Below are 18,777 nucleotides of genomic sequence, written 5' to 3'. Positions count from 1 at the left end.
TTTATTTTAGAGAGCAAAAAATGCATTCCTTCTTTTCTAAAGTATTGGCAACATTGATGTTAGGATGTAAACAAAGAAACAGTATTATAGCACCTCAAGGTGATATAAAATAAGGTGCAGTAGATTATAGAATTTGAATGCTAATATGTCGAATTATGTATATAAACATTTTAGCCATAAAGCGCCTTGGCGACACTTCAAATTGTTTGACACAAATGGTAAGTTTTTTGATTGTGTTAGTAAAAAAAATCACACCGCATATATACATGTGAGATTTTTCACTAACACTATCAAAAAACTTACCGTTTGAGTCAAACAAATTTGATGTGTGGCGCTGTCGCTTAACACTTTTCTGTCAAAAATATAAATGTAATACATTTGATTCTGCTTTCACCTCACTAAATACACCTTACAAATGAACATAAATATGTAAATATTTATGTCGGCAAAAAAAAGGAACAAATAGTTTTTTGTGTAAAAAAGTTTTTCCCCGATTTAACCAGTAATTAAAGTACACGTAGTTCCTCCATTTGCCCTGTACAATTGATATTAATATCATTTCAGTTTCACTAGAAACTTCAAGGAGAATTGTTGTTTATTTTCGTGTTAAATTGTGAATATATTTTAAAATGGATGAAGAAGGAGAACAAAAGCAATGTGTAAGTTAACAATTTGTTTTGTTGCCCTTTTACAGATAATTTACGTGGAATTTTTTGTAGCTTCAAGCAAGACCATATCAATTAGAATTGCTGGATTATGTGAGCAAAAGAAATGGTATTATTTATTTGCCAACTGGAGCTGGGAAAACTTTTATTGCGGTTTTGGCATTGAAACGCTTTTCGCCCCAACTAAAGGAGTGAGTATTGTTATTAAGAAATTAAGTTTTTTTGTATATATCCAGAGGAATAGATTTTGTTTTACTTAAAATGTGCATCATTGTGAAATTGCATTGGGGTGTGGTTTGCATGTCAAGAGATGGCTCCTGCAACTTTTATCAGTTTGTTATTTTTTTACAACGAATCATCAGCCTGTGGATCAAAGTCCTAACCTCACTTAAACTTTCTTAAAATAATCTTTTACATGTTTGCTTTATTATGTAGGTATTTGTGTTTCATGCAATTAATTTGGAATTCCCCTATTTTATAGTAAATACTTATAATGTATTTCGTATATGTAAGAGAATGTAATTTATTGGGGAGTTTGTTACATGATGGTGAATTGTTGTTAGTAATAACCAAATATGAGTGTCAGATTAGACATATTACACAATCAAGTTGTGTTGTTTACCAGGGCAATGTAATGTAAGGAAAATAAGAAGGCAGGTCAGATCCAGACAATACCAAGAAAACGGTGTAAAAATAGGAAAAAGATATTTTAACTTCAGTATACGTATTTCTTCACTTTATACTTTTAAAGGCCCAATTGATTTTGGTTACAATTGATCCATGATTTCGCATAGTTCCCATATTAAGATCTACTCTAAAATAATGAAGGAGCAGGAAGTTTTATCTATATTTCCGCTGTTATAGGTCTTCAAGTGGATGTAATGCATTTAAACTAATATCACTTACATACATACATATGTATGTATGTATGTTAAAAAATATTTATTTATCTTCAAAATTTAAAAACTTTTTTCCACTCTGTTCTACAGAACTGTACAAAATGGAGGTAAACGAGCAATTTTTATGTGTAATACGGTAGAGTTGGCACGCCAACAACATAAGGTATTACAAAAGACTACCAATTTAGAGATTGGCCTCTACATAGGCGAACGAGACGTTGACAATTGGACACGCCGACAATGGGAAACGGAAATTCAAAAGAATCAAGTGAGATCATTTACATTTGTAAAAAAATTCCATAAAAACAAAAGTTCTATATTTGTAGGTTCTAGTAGGGACAGCACAAATATTTCTCGATATAGTCAATCAAAATCTTATAAAAATAACCGACTTAAGCATAGTTATTATCGATGAATGCCACCATGCAACAGGTAATCATCCAATGCATGAATTCCTTAGTGCTTTTCAGTATTGTGATCAAAGTAAATTACCACGTGTTATCGGTTTAACCGGTGTCCTTATAAAGGGCAATAAATTGGGACAAGTTATACAAGATCTAAATAAACTGGAGGCCACATTTCGGGGTAATATTGTAACGATACAAGATTTGGAACAAATGAAAAATGTTATGGTGTAAGTATTATTTGAAGTTTTTTACATTATTTTATAATTATAATTATTCGGATAAAAATTATAAGTGTTAATGCTATGTTGATTTGGTTAACAATTTCTAACAATGACACTAGTTTTAGGTTTGAGATTTAAAAAACTAAAACTGTTCAAAGCTAAATGTCTAGGTTTGCGTTATCTTTTAAAAATTATTTTGATTCGTTATAGGAGAATTATAATTTATATTCGAAATAGTTATAAATGTATGTACCTCAACTTAAGCTCTAGCATATAGCCAATGGTATAATAATTTTTCAGTTACTCAACAAAACCGATTGAAGAAATGGTAATATTTCCAATTCACAGTCACAGCTTTCGTGCAGTGGATAAGATTAAACAAATCATTGCAAACTGTGATAATGTCATAAAAAATTTCGATATTGGCAATGTGCCACAAAAAATGTCCAAAAGTCTTGCACAATTACGCGCACCAAATAAAAAAAGTGCTATTACAAATTTACTGAATGATTTTGTATATCAAATGGATGATTTAGGTTTATACGCAGCATCTATAGCCATCATGTCACCGATAATTGAGTTTGAAGTTAAAAAACGTCAAGCTGAAACTCTAGCCCTGCGAAATTTATATCGTTTTGTTATTCAATGCTGTGAACGTGTACGTCATATTATTGTTAATGAGCTGAAAAGTCTGTTGAACGACGACGAAACCGACTGGAATACGCTTGAAATAATCGAAAATTTTTCTACTCCCAAATTAAAATCATTATTCAGATATATAAAGGAGAAGTTTGCGGGAAAACAAGCTGATGATATTGCCTGTTTGCTCTTTGTAGAACGGCGTTATACCGCTAAATGTGTGTATTATGTTATAAAAAACTACATATCGCATATTCCACAACTTAAAAATGTTATACGTCCACAATTTATGGTTGGACGACAAAGTATACTTTACAGCATTGAAAGTATATTGGATACAAAATGGAACAAGACGGCCATAGATGAATTTCGCTGTAAACAATGTAATATTATTATCTGTTCGAATGTTCTGGAAGAGGGCATTGATGTACAAGCCTGCAATTATGTATTCGCTTTCGATCCTCTTAAAACCTTTAATTCGTACATACAAACTAAGGGTCGTGCCCGTTCCACTAATTCATATTATTCGGTTTTTATTAATGAATCAGAAAAGATGCAGACGTTACAGAAAATCAGTACGTATCGTCAAACACACGAACTAATTAAACATTTTTTAAGTACTCGAACTTTGGATCGTGATGATCCGAACGAAGAGGAAATCGCCAAACAGTTTGTTGAGCTTATACCGCCATTTATAATACCGAGTGGTGCACGTTTGATTGCATCATCAGCTTTGGCGCTTTTACATCGCTATTGTCAGACTTTACCATGGGATAGTTTTGGTTCTTCACAGCCTTGGTATAATAAGTTGCCACCAAATAACGAAGGTAAAATAGCGGTAACTGTGTGTTTACCACTCCAGTCTACCGTTAGAGAAGTAATTGTGGTGAGTATTTGGTAAAAATAGATAAGAAGTTGCAACTTTTCAATTTTACTTTAATATTTGCTTGAATTTTTAATGGAATAGTAGTACAAAACAGTTTGTTTCTTATTATTTTTTATTTACACTTTTAGAGTGATTATTTCGCCACAACTAAAGAAGCGAAAATATCTGCTGCTTTTAAGGCATGTGTAAAACTTTACGAACATGGTGAACTAAATCATTTACTCTTACCCATTACAAAAACTGAGTGCATTGCCCAAGTATCAGATAATCTTTTTGAGCATTGGAAGAAATACAATGATGATAGTAAGTATTTTTTTTTTTTTTGTACATTGTTTTTATCCTTCACCCTCGTGAGAATGGTATATATGAACGGGTATCAAGAAATTCGTTATCGTCAATAACTTATCAACAAAATCGGTTCATAAATAACAGAGATAGGTGCAAAACCCAATGATTTAAATTTTTGTTGAAAACACTTTTCTGATGACCCCACATATCTTCCGAATCCAAATCTCCAATACCTTTTTCAGACTATAGACTAGACTATAGACTAGACTATAGACTAGACTATAGACTAGACTATAGACTAGACTATAGACTAGACTAGACTATAGACTAGACTATAGACTAGACTATAGACTAGACTATAGACTAGACTATATATTAGACTATAATCTAGACTAGACTAAAGACTATAATCTAGACTAGACTAAAGACTATAATCTAGACTAGACTATAGACTAGACTATAATCTAGACTAGACTATAGACTAGACTATAATCTAGACTAGAATATAATCTAGACTAGATAGAATATATACTAGACTAGACTATAGACTATAATCTAGATTAGACTATACATTATAATCTAGACTAGACTATAGACTAGACTAGACTGTAGACTAGACTATAGACTAGACTATAGACTAGACTATAGACTAGACTATAGACTAGACTATAGACTAGACTATAGACTAGACTATAGACTAGACTATAGACTAGACTATAGACTAGACTATAGACTAGACTATAGACTAGACTATAGACTAGACTATAGACTAGACTATAGACTAGACTATAGACTAGACTATAGACTAGACTATAGACTAGACTATAGACTAGACTATAGACTAGACTATAGACTAGACTATAGACTAGACTATAGACTACACTATAGACTAGACTATAGACTAGACAATAGACTAGACTATAGACTAGACTATAGACTAGACTATAGACTAGACTATAGACTAGACTATAGACTAGACTATAGACTAGACTATAGACTAGACTATAGACTAGACTATAGACTAGACTATAGACTATACTATTGACTAGACTATAGACTAGACTATAGACTAGACTATAGACTAGACTATAGACTAGAGTATAGACTAGACTATAGACTAGACTATAGACTAGACTATAGACTAGACTATAGACTAGACTATAGACTAGACTATAGACTAGACTATAGACTGGACTATAGACTAGACTATAATCTAGACTAGACTAAAGACTATAATCTAGACTAGACTATAGACTAGACTATTATCTAGACTAGACTATAGACTATAATCCAGATTAGACTATACACTATAATCTAGACTAGACTATAGACTAGACTATAGACTAGACTATAGACTAGACTATAGACTAGACTACAGACTAGACTACAGTCTAGACTACAGACTAGACTATAGACTAGACTATAGATTAGACTAGAATATAAACTAGATTATAGACTAGAATATAGACAAGACTATTCCCATAAATCTTAAGCGATGTCCGATAAATCAATTAAACGATGTCCGTCCGTCTGTCTGTGTGTTTATTGAAAACAACTTTCTGAAGACCCCATTTACCTAAAACTAAGTTTTTTAGAATTTAGGACTGATTAATTCTTTAGAATCATAGCAATATTCTAAAGAACGTGACCCACAAGGAACTAAAGTGCTACAGTTATCATCCGTTCTAGAACTAGTACTTACATACAATATATACCTATTTATGTTTTATTACTTAGTTACTCAACTTAAACAAACAGCCGGAAAACAACTGAAACGTACCTATGAGCGACAATGTCCCGATGAACTAAAATCTTCCTTACCACGTCTAGGACAGAAAGCCTACGCTTATGCCATAGAATTTGCAACAGATTTCGAAACTAATACCTATAATGAACACATAGTCAACTACTTGGGCACGAAATCTACCTACGCCCTACTACTTAATAAGAAACTACCAAAATTGGCTAAAATGCCATTATTCATGTCTCAGGGTAAATTACATGTTAAAATCTCTGAACAGCCCATCGAATGTGTTATACAGACTCAGGAACAACTTAAACAATTACAACAATTTCATACAATGCTATTTCGAGATCTTTACGTTTATGGAAAGAATTTCTTGTTTTGATCGTAGAGATGAAGAAAATTCTTATCTCATTATACCACTAGATGAAAAAATTATATCACTAATGAAGATCTTAAATATCTTCCATTGACTGGCAGTTAATAAAGAAATTTCAACATTTGAATCCATGTCGCAAGTATACTCCAGCTGAACGACAGAATGCACAATACCGGCCACAAGACTACCTAAATAAGGTGGTAACCAAATGGTATACCGATCTTCAGTATGAAAATTTTGTTGTTACCAAAGTACGTGATGACTTAACGCCATTGAGTCAGTTCGATAACAATCAATACGGAACCTATGCCGATTTCTATTCCGCACGCTACGGTATGAACATTACGAACAAGAAACAATTTTTACTGGAAGTCAAGAGTTTAACACATCGTCGTAACTTCTTTAATAATGCCAGCAATAAGAGTAGTGAAAAGCGAAAGGATCTGAATAAAATCATTTTGATACCAGAACTTTGTCACAACTACAAATATCCAGCTGATTTATGGTTGAAAGCATTGTTCTTACCACAATTCTACATCGAGTCTATTATATGTTGCATGCTGAAACGTTACGCAAACGCATTAATAAATACTTGAATTTGGATAAATACTTTAATAATTACTCGCCGAAACCTTTAATAATAGATGAGTCTTTGAAAAGAGTACTAGACGATGATGGAAATCTTGTTAAAGAAAAAGAGGTAAGTATTTTTTTATCTTTTATCTATTTGAACTTCAGAGACTTACAATTGAAAAATGAACTGTATAAACACTTACAATTTGAAGTTTAAATTAACCTTCAATTAAAGTTAATATCAAACAGCATAAAGACACACTTCTGAAACTAAAGTTGATCAACGATTAAAACAACATTTAAAGCTAAAATAGAACTGTATAAAGAAAAGTTATTAAAGCTAATGTTAGACAATAGAAATCCTTTCGAGTAAACAGTATAAAAACTTAAGATTGCAGTTCAATTTCACTTACGATAAAAGCTAATGTTGGACTTGCTAAAGTTATATACTATCATAGTCAAAGTTGAACTGTAAGAAGACTTAAATTGAAGTTAATATTGAATTATATAAAATCTTACGTCTGAAGGTAAAATTTACGAACGAAAAATGCTGAGTCGGACCTTATACTATATACTTACAATCAAATCTAAATTTGGACTATATAAAGATACATATTTTAATTTAACATTAACCGTGTAAAGAAATGCGATTGCAGCCAAAGACAACCTTCTTTCCCTTTCCACTTTTAGCATCCTAAGAAAGTACTACTTTCTTTGCCAACTAAAAAACAATCAACAGCAGACTATAAAGTCTGTCCTCTAGATACTGATGACACAGCATGGAAAACTTATTTGGAACCCGTAGATTTGTCACGAAAACTCGACATGGCATATCCGATTGAAATCGATTACTATTATAAATTTATTATGAGCTTAATACCAGAAGTAGAAAATTTAAGATTAAATGAAGAAATGGAATATTCAAGATCACCATTTGATATGCCAATCATGACTCCAAAAGTGAGTATGGCAGAAGAAGCATTAAATAAGAATCTAAAGCAACTTGCCATTAAAGATTCCGGCAAGGTAGAAAAAATCGAAATAGAAATGTTGAAAAGAAATTTTGAACCAGATCATAGTTTAAAGTCAGCCGAGCAGTATGAATTCTTAGCGGCTATAACAGCAGCACGTGTAAACGATGTCTTTGATATGGAACGTTATGAACTACTAGGTGATGCTTTCTTAAAATTCTCAACCTCTTTGTATTTGGCCAATAAGTATACTAATTGGCATGAAGGTTTCTTAACAATCATTAAGGGTCGCATGGTATCGAATCGTAATCTGCTGTATTGCATGAAAGACTTAAATATTTGTGAAATGATTTGCTCTACTCTATTTAATCCCAATGGTAACTGGGTTCCGCCTTTAGCTAGTTTACCGTCTAATCTTTTAGAATTGTTAAAGAAAAATTTACCAGCTGCTTCTATCTTAAGCCCCAGCGATTTTTACAGTCTACAATTAACCGAAGAGGAAATCTTGTCAGGAAAGTGTTCTGCTGATAAGTTGGAACGTTTTGCTCAGGCCTGCATTAAAAACCAAGAACTGGTGGCAGGCAATGTGGAAATAGATCCCGATAACGATATGAATACTTTTATTAACAAGGATGTTATAAGAGACAAAATTATTGCCGATACCTTGGAAGCTCTGCTAGGTGTATGTGTTAAGAATTATGGTATACATCGTAGCTTTCGTATGCTGGAATTTTTTGGTATTTGCAAAGGTGAAAATCAAAGTCTTTGGCAAATCTATTAGATTTAAAATTGAGTGGCAGTCAATTACGGGCAAATATATCGCAAAAAGAAATTGACGGCTTCCTGGGTGAATACAAACATTTGGAGAGAATCTTGGCTATACATTCCGTGATCGTGCCTATTTGCTGCAGGCTTTAACACATCCCTCTTATCCCACAAATCGTTTAACCGGTTGCTAGTCAAGAACTAGAATTTATTGGTGATGCCATACTCGATATGTTGATAACATGTTACATTTTCGAACGCTTCCAGAATATGAATCCCGGTAAAATGACTGATTTGCGTATGGCTTTAGTTAACAATATAACTTTAGGCTGCATATGTGTACGCCATAGTTTCATTTATTTTTACTTTACGAAAATTCAGCCTTATTCGAAGCCATCAAAGTTTTGCCGACTTTCAGGAAAGTCAAAATTATCGTGTCACCGATCAAGTACGCATTTTAATGGAAGAACATAATGATTCTATTAATCCTTTCAATGATATTTTAAACGATTCCAATAACGAGGAGGGCAATAGTGAGGATGATGATGTTGATGATTATGTTGATGATGAGGACATGGAAAAAGCTGAGCACAGGGACTGGCCACGTGAAAACAAAGCCTATAATATGGCAAAAAATGTTGATGTTCCCAAGGCTTTGGGAGATATTGTTGAAGCTCTAATAGCGGCTGTTTATTTGGATTGTCGTAATTTAGATACTACCTGGCAAGTTATCTACAATCTAATGAAGTTTGAAATTGAGGAGTTCTCACGCAATGTACCCATAGATCCGGTGCGTCAATTGGAAGAAAATAAACAAGCCAAGCCGAAATACAAACCGCCTATTATAGACAATAATGATGTGATGGTCGAATGTGTCTTCAATTGTTTGGATAAATTATTTACAACTCATGGTTTTGGTTGTAATGCGAAACAAGCTAAGAAAGCCGCAGCCAAACAAGCCTTACAAATACTAGCTAAACATTCTAATTAGTTTAATTTTAAAGATTTTTTTTAATGGTTAATCTAAAAGCGTGTACCAAGCTTCCATATGCAAAAGGGTTATTACTTATGTTTGAGAAACCTGATGTCAGTTCGAGTAGATTTCCAACATTTTCTCTAATTTTAAGCACAATTGGTCTTTTGGTTTGAATTTCCTTAATTCTTTATTACTTATAATTGAGAAACAGCACTTCAGTTGGAGAAGATTTTTGGGGTTAAATTTCCTTCAACTTTAAACAATTATGAGCCTTTTTTAACTTTGGGCACAGTGACAAGTTGGTCAATTGGTTTGAATAACTTTTACCTCGCCAAATAGTAGAAAGTTTCTAGTAGAAACAAAGGCAGTTATCTTCGTTTTTTGTTAAAAAAAAATAAAAAAAACGAGTATATTTTCTTATCACTATTTTGTGATTGACTCCGTACGGAGGTCATGGGTTCAATTCCCACCAGAGACTCTGGAAAATGAACGCTCAACAGAACTAACTAACTAACTATTTTGTATGTAAAATTGATAATAATATAAAGTTTTATATTTATATAATAAAACGAATGATTTTTGGTATTAAGCAGAAGTTAAGGATGGAAAAATTTGTTAATAATATATTGTAAGGATCGGCTAGGACACTAACATTATGATCAGCATTTGCTTATACTAAAAGTAATAACTCTCATGCATATAATTTTAATTGTATTTTTTTATTTAATCAACTTTATTAAGTATATTTTTGCGATTGCAAATAAAACATTATTATTCACATATGCTACAGTTTTGTAACCCTATAAAGTATATACAATCTGTCTAAATCCACTTGTTGAATCATTCATTCTATCAGACAAAATATCAAGAATATTGCTATTTGATGAATTAGCTAAATCGGGTCCATAATATTGCAGATATGATCAAAATTTCGATATAAAAAAAAACAAAAATATGTATAACAAAAGAAAGAAATTTCGAATAACTTCCATTCGATATACAATATGTCCGGGAATATGAATATGTATGTGTACGAGATACACACAATCCTAAATTATGTTTATTACGAGATTTTACTCATATCTTAACTAAACATTAAAAAAAAATATAGAAATAAATTTAAATTTAAAATTAATATTGTTATTAAAAAAATATACTTTTGGTGACGGGTTTTTGAACTAGATAAAATATGGCACAGCCTTATATATTATTCTTACGTGTTAGCATTAATTAAATGGTGTAAAACGCAAATACTTTTTTAATATATAATATAAATTTATGCCAACAGTGTCATTATTTAAAATTACAATTTTAAAGGGTTTGTATTTTAAAATCATCATATGTATATATAAATACGCAAAGCCAAAACGATTGGAAACATTTTCCGGCTCTATTACTTGACCGATTTTCTTGATTCTTTTTTTGATGAATGCAGATTCTCGAGCCTCACTGCAGAATCTATATATGATCAAAATTGGTTCAGTATTTTCGGAAATATAAGCGTTTAAAGTTTCTACCAATACACAATCACACAAACATGTGCTTGAATTAAAAATAGAAAAGAAAATAATTAAGCAAAACAACAACACTGTTTTTTTCATAAAAGAGAGGAGAGTGTAAAAAACATGTTACTTCTCTGTTGATGGTTTATTTTTGTATTTTGCAATGATATTTTTTGTTGTTGTTTTTAATAAGATTTTGTAAACTAATATGTATACAGACGGGCTTGGGCAAAGCAAAAATATGATTTTGTTTTTTTTTTTTTTTTTTTAAAGTGTAAAGTGATAAATTTTGAATGTAATAATGATATTATTATATTAATGATGTAAGATACAAGAGGATGATGATGTTTGACCTGGGAAAACATTGGTGGGACAACAATTCTACATACATGTATGTAAATGTTAGTTTTTATTGATTTTAAAGATTTTAATGATGAACAAAAACAAAGCCTGTTAAAATATATGTAAGTAGGGTAGTTTAGTTGGTCATGTCGGCATATGATACACCGTAATAAATGAATCGGTATATCACTAATACGTAGGTTTAGCACAGTGAGGATTTGATGATATTCTGCTTTTTCGGGTTATTATAGTACATAGAATATCTACTATTAAATTCGATTAGAATACATTTAAATTTAAGCCAAATAAGTAGTAAGTCAGCTGAAAGAAATCTTTATTGAGTGTTATAAGGGAGAGTTTATACAACATAAACCTGAAGGATGGACTTTTTATACTAAAGACAGTAAATTTATTTATTTCTTATAGAGATAATATATACTATATATACCCCTGTTCGAAAATCCCATTCTGATCTGAAATGGAGTTATTTTGGTAAAGATATTTATTAAAACTTAAAAAAAAAAACAATAATTTATATTTTTTTTTATATAATTCCACTTTTGATCGGAATAAAATCCTTTTACAGAATAAAATTTTTTTAGATCATAATTTGCAATGTACTTTTGAAGGACTACTTCAAGTCTACCTTCTGCGGAAATACATAGTTACAAAAGATGAGAACACAGAAGATATGTTGAATTTTGGTTATTAAAATCTATGTCCAGTTTTGAAAAAATGGTAATAGATTTGGATTCTGTGCGCTCTTGAGAATATTCAATTGTTACAGCCCTATTGCAAATATTTTTAGGGGTTTGTACTTTTCTGATTCCTCTTAACAACAGTAAAGTAAAGAATTACAATTTCACTTCCAAATAACTATAAAAAATATATTATAAAACTAATTCTTGAGAATGACTTCAGGAGTAATGAATTTGGAATCAGATAAAAGAGACATTCCGCCTATAAATAATCTGTGTTAAAATCATCTCTTCCGTAGGTCTTTTCTTTTTTGTTGGGATATAAAGATATAGGTTGAATATTATTACAAGTTACAAAGAAATAGTGCTGGGCAGGTTCGACATTGTTTACGACAAGGGGCATGAATGATTGCTGGAGGAATTGGCAGATTGTTAAACATAGGGAAATATCATATTGTAAGGAATGAATACATATATCATATTGTAAGTTTTGCATAGATTTTATGAACATTTATGTAGAGGATAATAAATCGAAATATTTTTGAAAAAGATGTTGCATAAATAATTTTAGAACTTAGATTTTAAACTTCTTTCAGAATTTAAACAAATTTTATCACATTTTCTAAAAGAATACGTTGATCAAAGCAAGTTTTACACTTTGATAATAGCAATAGGAATAATTTTTTCAGACATTTGAACCATAAAAGTAAGGATTTATTTTGCAGCATAAGTATGCAATCTTTCCTTCAATGGTTCCGGTCGAATTTCGGCCGCGGGGCGAACTCTAGTAGCAATAAATTGTCAGTAATGCTTTTTCTGACAACGTTGCAAAAGAAACATTGTAAGTTCACATGATTGTTGGATATTTTCTGCACATTTGACTGACAACGTTGTAAGATCAGAAAACCGTGTATTCGTAGATCGTCCAATGTCATTCCATAAGAAGATAGTTCAAAAGAAAATAAGAAAGGATCAACGAGTTACAAAATATAAAAGATGTCAAACCTAGAATATATCGATTCGAATTCGATAAATAGTGTAAAATAAAAAAACACACTTTATTGGCTTGGGTGCAACATTAATTGTTTATTATTCTTCTTCTTAATAATTGTATGTAAATATTTCAGTTTCTACAGACTACAACGAGATTTTTTTTATTTATAGTTTATTGGTCTTATTATATACAAAGAGAAATGCCTAGAGTAAAAATAATAATAAAACGATACATTTTCTTCACTCCTTAAAAAAAACCAACCAATTAAACAACTTTGCACAAATTGAAGATACAAAATAAAATCAAAAAGAAAATAGGTTTAAAAACAAATAAGTAAAACAATATAATGGCGAATTTTTTTTTAAGGGAGGGAGGCAAGTTTTAATTGCATAAAACATGGAATGAGTGTTAAAAAGAAAATAAACCCAACTATAAACTATAGGTAATAAATTTTCTTGCTTACATACAAATTGAGAAATTTCGACATTTTAGGTATTAAAAGTGCTTATATTACTACTTAGATGAGATTTTCAAGATTTTGTTTGTAATGTTTAAAAATTATTAAAAAAAAAAAACACTATAAATACACACAGATAAAATATAAGGATATGCCGGAGTAAAAATAAAAATAAGAGAAAAATAAAACACTAAACATAGTGTTGTTTTAAAAGAAAACTTAAACGCGACAGCCACAATCCGGCTTATTAATACTTCGTTGTCGTGTTTGTTGTAGATTTCTTAAAGCGGCCCCACCATATTGTATACCACTGCCTATACGCTCCGGATCTAGTTCACCCGTTTCTATTTTAGCCAAAATAGTTTTGGAACATTTTAAAAATGCCTCTTCAACATTTTCACCAGTTTTTGCACTTGTTTCCAGGAATATTAATTCTAGCAAGTATAGCAAAGTTTAAAGCTTGTTGCTGTTCATAAGTAAAATATAAACTTACCATTTTCTTGGGCGAATGTAGATGCCTCCAAAAATGTAACATCTCTGGCTTCTTCTAAATCTTTTTTATTCCCAACTAAGAGTATAACTATGTTAGGACTTGCCAATGTTCTGGCATCATTAAGCCAATTTGTTAAAGCATTAAATGAGTCACGTGATGTTGTGTCATAGACCAATAAAGCTCCAGCTGCCCCACGATAATATGAGCGTGTTACCGAACGAAAACGTTCCTGACCAGCAGTATCCCATATTTGCAATTTTAACCGATTTACCACCAACATTAACAATACGTGATCCAAATTCAACGCCTATGGTATGAGAGCTGTCATCTTTAACTATAAAAAAGCATTATTATATGTTATATTTAAAAAAAAAATCAAATTAAAAAACAAAATGATCAGAAAATTGCTTCTTCGACATTTTCTGAAAACTTTCGGAGATCCCTACTTTCCAAGTACACATTATAAATCAATATTCCAATTACATAATATTTTTAATTTCTATAAAATTTCAATATTACTGAATGAAACTACACTCACCTCACACATATCCAGCCCTGCTTACTAAAAACATTTAGGCCAAATTTTATTTTGAATATATTAAATTTAACACCCACTCATTAGCATATTAAATCTATCTAAACACAATATTAGGTAATTTAAGACAAAATATTTAACTTAAATCAACATTTTAGAAATTCCCCCAAATAAAAATTTACACAATTTTCATTATTGCAATACCACTCTTCTGACCTTAGACGATTTACAACAAAATCATTGAATTTTTTTACAACAAATACTATTATGGGGAAATAGGAGTTATTACTGTTGTTGTATGCAGCAACAACAACAAAGAAACAAAAAAAAACAAAACACGCAATTATTTGCAGCAGCAGAAAATTTGTAGAAAACTTTTTTTATGTATAAAAAATTCTTTTACTTACATTTATTTTCAATAAAATGATGCAATAAACAACTTTTACCACTGCCAGCACTACCAATTATTAAAAACTTAAATAAATAATCTGAAAATCATAGAAAAAAATTAATAAAATACACTCTGGCTGCGAACTAGTTTACGATTTGTAACAAAGAGTTTTTTTGTGGGTTTAATTGATTACCGTATGTTTCAGACATTGTTATTTAGTCTGTTTTCTTTGCGTTTCAATTAATAGTTTATTATTTTGTTGCTTGAGTTGTTATTATAACAATTATTTTGTATATTTAAATTAAAATAACATTAAAATGCAATTTCGATATTTTACTTATTTAATAGTTGTCACTAAACTATGACTAAAGTTATTGTTGTTTTCGTTTTTTTTTCTTCACACTACCGTGTGCTGTCATTTGTTGCAGTGTTGATAGTTTAGAGATTTTTTTTTTGAATTGTAGCGATTTTGAGAAACCAGTTTATAGCAAGTTTTTTTGTAGGGGTATCATATTTTAGAAAAGTATTTGGGGATTTATAGAGCATTTTAATTGATATGCTTTTTTAGAAACTGAAATATATTTTCTATGCAAAATATTGTTCTTACAAAACTAGGAACAAATCTGAAAACACAACTTTCATGTACCATAATTCTAAAACACAAATTTTTACAATCTTAAACTTAGAATTAAAGGATAATTTTGAATGTAGCTCAAGAATGAATACACCTTTTTGTGCAAAAAATTAAAGTTACATTTGATATGTAATCTGATCTATGGTACCCTGGTCTGGTTGAAGGAATAAGTACTTCATAACACCAATCCATTTCGTATAAGCTACAAGGACTGATGTTGTTGTAACAGTTTGAGTGTGGTCGATAGTTCTTTACTGGCTAAAAAACTATGTTGATACAGTTGCCGTTCAGTCGGCCAACTTTGGCCGTGTAATAATCGGGTCGCTCCGGAGCGAAGATACTTGGGTAAGTTTTAAAAAAGACTAGCTTATTCTGCTGGCACCATTAGCTTCCACCTTCACACCTGTCTGGACATAATGCTTGACATACAAACTTTTGAAAATGCTTATGCATATTATAACGAAAAATCTTTTTTTAAGTTAAATCTTATACATTTATTGTGATTAACTAAAATTTAACTTAATAATAAGAAGTCTAATAAAAATGAACATTATCTATTCAGATTTTTCGAATTTAGAACCATAGAAGGGTACGTATTGCAATACCAACTTCCAGTCGGTGAAGTACAAGAGGGTCAAACCGGCAGCACCACCAAATCCAGCGGCAGAAGAAACACTGTAAATAAAAGCAACAACACAAATTAGTTCCAGCAATACTCCGAATGATAATATGTACTTAAAACGTAAATGAAGATGGTGTTAGCAAAATATTGATTATGCAATGTGTTGTGTGAACAATAATTCACTGGGTAAAACATAAACTTTTTAACATTTCTTAATACATTAAGGAATCCTAATTCATAATACTTACAAGGAGGTGGCAATTTCAGCGTGTTTCTTTCCAAAGGGGAGTTTCATTTTGTTAAGTTATTTTTTGGTAATTATTCCTTAACAAAAAACCACTACGACAAAAAGTCTGATCCAAAATTTTTTTAATGAATGCCAAAAAAATTGACAACTGGTACGAATACAGTAATAACAATTAAGCAATTTTTTGTAAGAAATTTAGTACTAAAAATTCTAGCGATTTTTTAAATAATGAAATCTGATCTTAACTATTTTTAGTTAAAAAGTGTTTTAGTGTATTTAGACACCTTTATTAAACAATTTTAAACAATTGCTGATGAAAATAATAAAATTTAAGCAACATTTTTACACCTAAATTAAATAAAAAGTTGTCAACAATTCTTATATATGACGACTAAAATAACATCTCTGTTTTAACTTTTGGTTGAAGTGCCAGATTGCTTAGTTTTCAAATACTATTCACAATAGTTAATAGATTTTGTTGAACAACACTGTTTAATTAATCATTTTTTTTTTGTTATCAGACAGCAACAACAACAAGCTACCTGCTACTAACTAGTCAATTTTTATTAAATTTTATTACAATTATAGTTTTCTAATTAGACATTTAAATAATTACAAAATGGCCTTATTTACTTCTTTCAATTTATTTGAATTATTTATTGCTTTTAGTGTAATGCCATTGGTATTTGTTTTTCTGTGGTGCTTAATTGTCGGTGATTTTAAGGTACATTTTTTTATATACTATAAGTACTTTTTTTCGACAGTAGTACTTTCTGTCTTGTGTATTTTCATTTGTTAATGTTTGGTTTTATTCCAGAATTTCCGGGGCAGCTATAAAGCTTATACTGTATTCACCGCCAAGGATCCCATTAATTGCTATCAAGATTATGTTGAACCACAAAAAACTAAATGATTCTATTGCATGTTTATTGAATTATTTTTTTTAAAGTATTAATAAATTTAAATTATTTTTTTTTAGAAATTGTGTTGTTATTAAAAGATGTCATTTATTATTATGGTGTCATTTTCAAAAGTAATTCAGAAAAGCTCAATTGTAAATAAGATTTTTCATTTTAGATTTAGAAAAGAACAGTTGAAAATGGGATTTTTCGTTTGAAATTGAGAAAAGAACAATTGAAAATGAGAATTTTCAATTATAATTCAGAAAATATCAATTGAAATTGAGATATTCCATTTGAAATTCAGAAAAAAACAGTAGAAAATTAGATTTTTTATTTGAAATTAGGAAAATTACAATTGAAAATGAGATGTTTCATTTCAAATTCAGAAAATTCCAGTTGAAAATGAGATTTTCCATTTGAAATTCAGAAAATTTCAATTGAAAATGAGATTTTTCATTTGAAATTTAGAAAAATCCAATTGAAAATGAGATTTTTCGTTTGAAATTCAGAAAACTACATGTATGGATGTTTTTCAACCTTAAGTTAAAAGAAATAACATACTTTTTTTTTTACTTTTTTTCTCATTTTCAATTGCATTTTTCTGAATTTCAAATGGAAAATCTCATTTTCAATTGGAATTTTCTGAATTTAAAATGAAAAATCTCATTTTCAATTGTTTTTTTCCGAAATTCAAATAAAAAATCTCATTTTCAACTGTTATTTTCTGAATTTCAAATGGAAAATCTCAATTTCAATTGATATTTTCCCAATTTAATATGAAAATTCTCATTTCCAATTGTTCTTTTCTAAATTTCAATTGAAAAATCCCATTTTCAAATGTCCTCTTCTGAATTTCAAATGGAAAATCTCAATTTCAATTAACATTTTCTGAATTGAAATGAAAAATTCTCATTTTCAATTGAAAAAGGTGTAGTAGGTATGACCTCATTTTCTGCAGGGATTTTATAGAAGTTAGTGATTTGAAGTGAAAGGAATCCGCCCTAATGAACTCTATGTAGACGGTTAGATAAATTACTAAATAGATATGTACATAGTTAGGAGAAATAACAGGTGGCATGATTGTCCCTTATTAACATCCTCAACTATCATTAACAGGAAATGATTCTCCCTAATTTTACCAAAATGAACGCAACCTTAAATGAATCGAAAAATTAAACAACCCACAAAAAATAAAACAATTTTCTAAATAAAATTAATATTCTTAACTATAGTTTTATTTGAAAATATTACAATATAAAAAAGTTAAAATTGGCTGGCATTAAAATTCAAGTTAGTACATATTTCTAATGAAAAAAAAGATTCATTCAATTACTTATTTCTTAAATGTTTTGCTACGTTACTTTAGTACATTTCAATATATGACTTAAAATTAAAGAAAAATAAAATAAAAAATACATATACATAAAGCATCACAATATTTATAAACAATTTTTGAAAGAATTCTTTTAAATCTTTAACAACTAACTATATTTATATATAAAGATAAAGACAACAAAATATGTATAAACAATGTTGTTGTGTTAAAA

The 18,777-nt window shown here is 30.0% G+C and overlaps 3 protein-coding genes across 3 annotated transcripts; 1 reads left to right on the top strand and 2 right to left on the bottom strand.

Annotated features, from left to right (window-relative positions):
• The first annotated feature begins 475 nt into the window (after positions 1–475).
• On the top strand, positions 476–9,987 carry LOC119614459 (endoribonuclease dcr-1-like). Its single transcript, XM_037970582.1, is given in 16 exon segments — positions 476–659; positions 720–856; positions 1,655–1,832; positions 1,891–2,198; positions 2,493–3,717; positions 3,846–4,020; positions 5,743–6,127; positions 6,129–6,210; positions 6,212–6,653; positions 6,656–6,828; positions 7,392–8,424; positions 8,427–8,537; positions 8,540–8,628; positions 8,630–8,783; positions 8,786–8,836; positions 8,839–9,987. Coding segments are annotated over 16 exon segments (5,163 nt in total). The 5' UTR covers positions 476–629; the 3' UTR covers positions 9,429–9,987.
• Positions 9,988–13,021: 3,034 nt separating this feature from the next.
• Positions 13,022–15,254, bottom strand: LOC119614463 (ras-related protein Rab-4B-like). The gene is given in 5 exon segments (XM_037970588.1): positions 13,022–13,840; positions 13,900–14,158; positions 14,160–14,233; positions 14,842–14,922; positions 15,019–15,254. Coding segments are annotated over 5 exon segments (645 nt in total). The 5' UTR covers positions 15,035–15,254; the 3' UTR covers positions 13,022–13,625.
• Positions 15,255–15,928: 674 nt separating this feature from the next.
• Positions 15,929–16,496, bottom strand: LOC119614461 (cytochrome b-c1 complex subunit 10). The gene is made up of 2 exons (XM_037970586.1): positions 16,330–16,496; positions 15,929–16,134 (listed from the first exon to the last, which is right to left on the bottom strand). Exons 1-2 carry the CDS (start codon positions 16,374–16,376, stop codon positions 16,014–16,016), a joined length of 168 nt encoding a protein of 55 aa, XP_037826514.1. The 5' UTR covers positions 16,377–16,496; the 3' UTR covers positions 15,929–16,013.
• Between the last annotated feature and the right edge of the window lie 2,281 nt (positions 16,497–18,777).

The sequence above is a fragment of the Lucilia sericata genome, unplaced genomic scaffold (assembly GCF_015586225.1).
Source record: "Lucilia sericata isolate MDLA Ls3-8-SP2 unplaced genomic scaffold, ASM1558622v1 Contig002929F_arrow, whole genome shotgun sequence".
In the NCBI taxonomy this organism is placed as follows: Eukaryota; Metazoa; Arthropoda; class Insecta; order Diptera; family Calliphoridae; genus Lucilia; species Lucilia sericata.
This window is presented reverse-complemented; position numbering and strand designations above follow the sequence as displayed.

What these genes read in the sequence shown, in the direction of transcription:
- LOC119614461 (XM_037970586.1), bottom strand. Translation starts at nt 16,376, where the DNA reads ATGAAACTCCCCTTTGGAAAGAAACACGCTGAAATTGCCACCTCCTT. An exon ending in GCTGAAATTGCCACCTCCTT is followed by an intron (nt 16,135 to 16,329) that starts GTAAGTATTATG and finishes TTTTATTTACAG; the next exon opens with TGTTTCTTCTGCCGCTGGAT.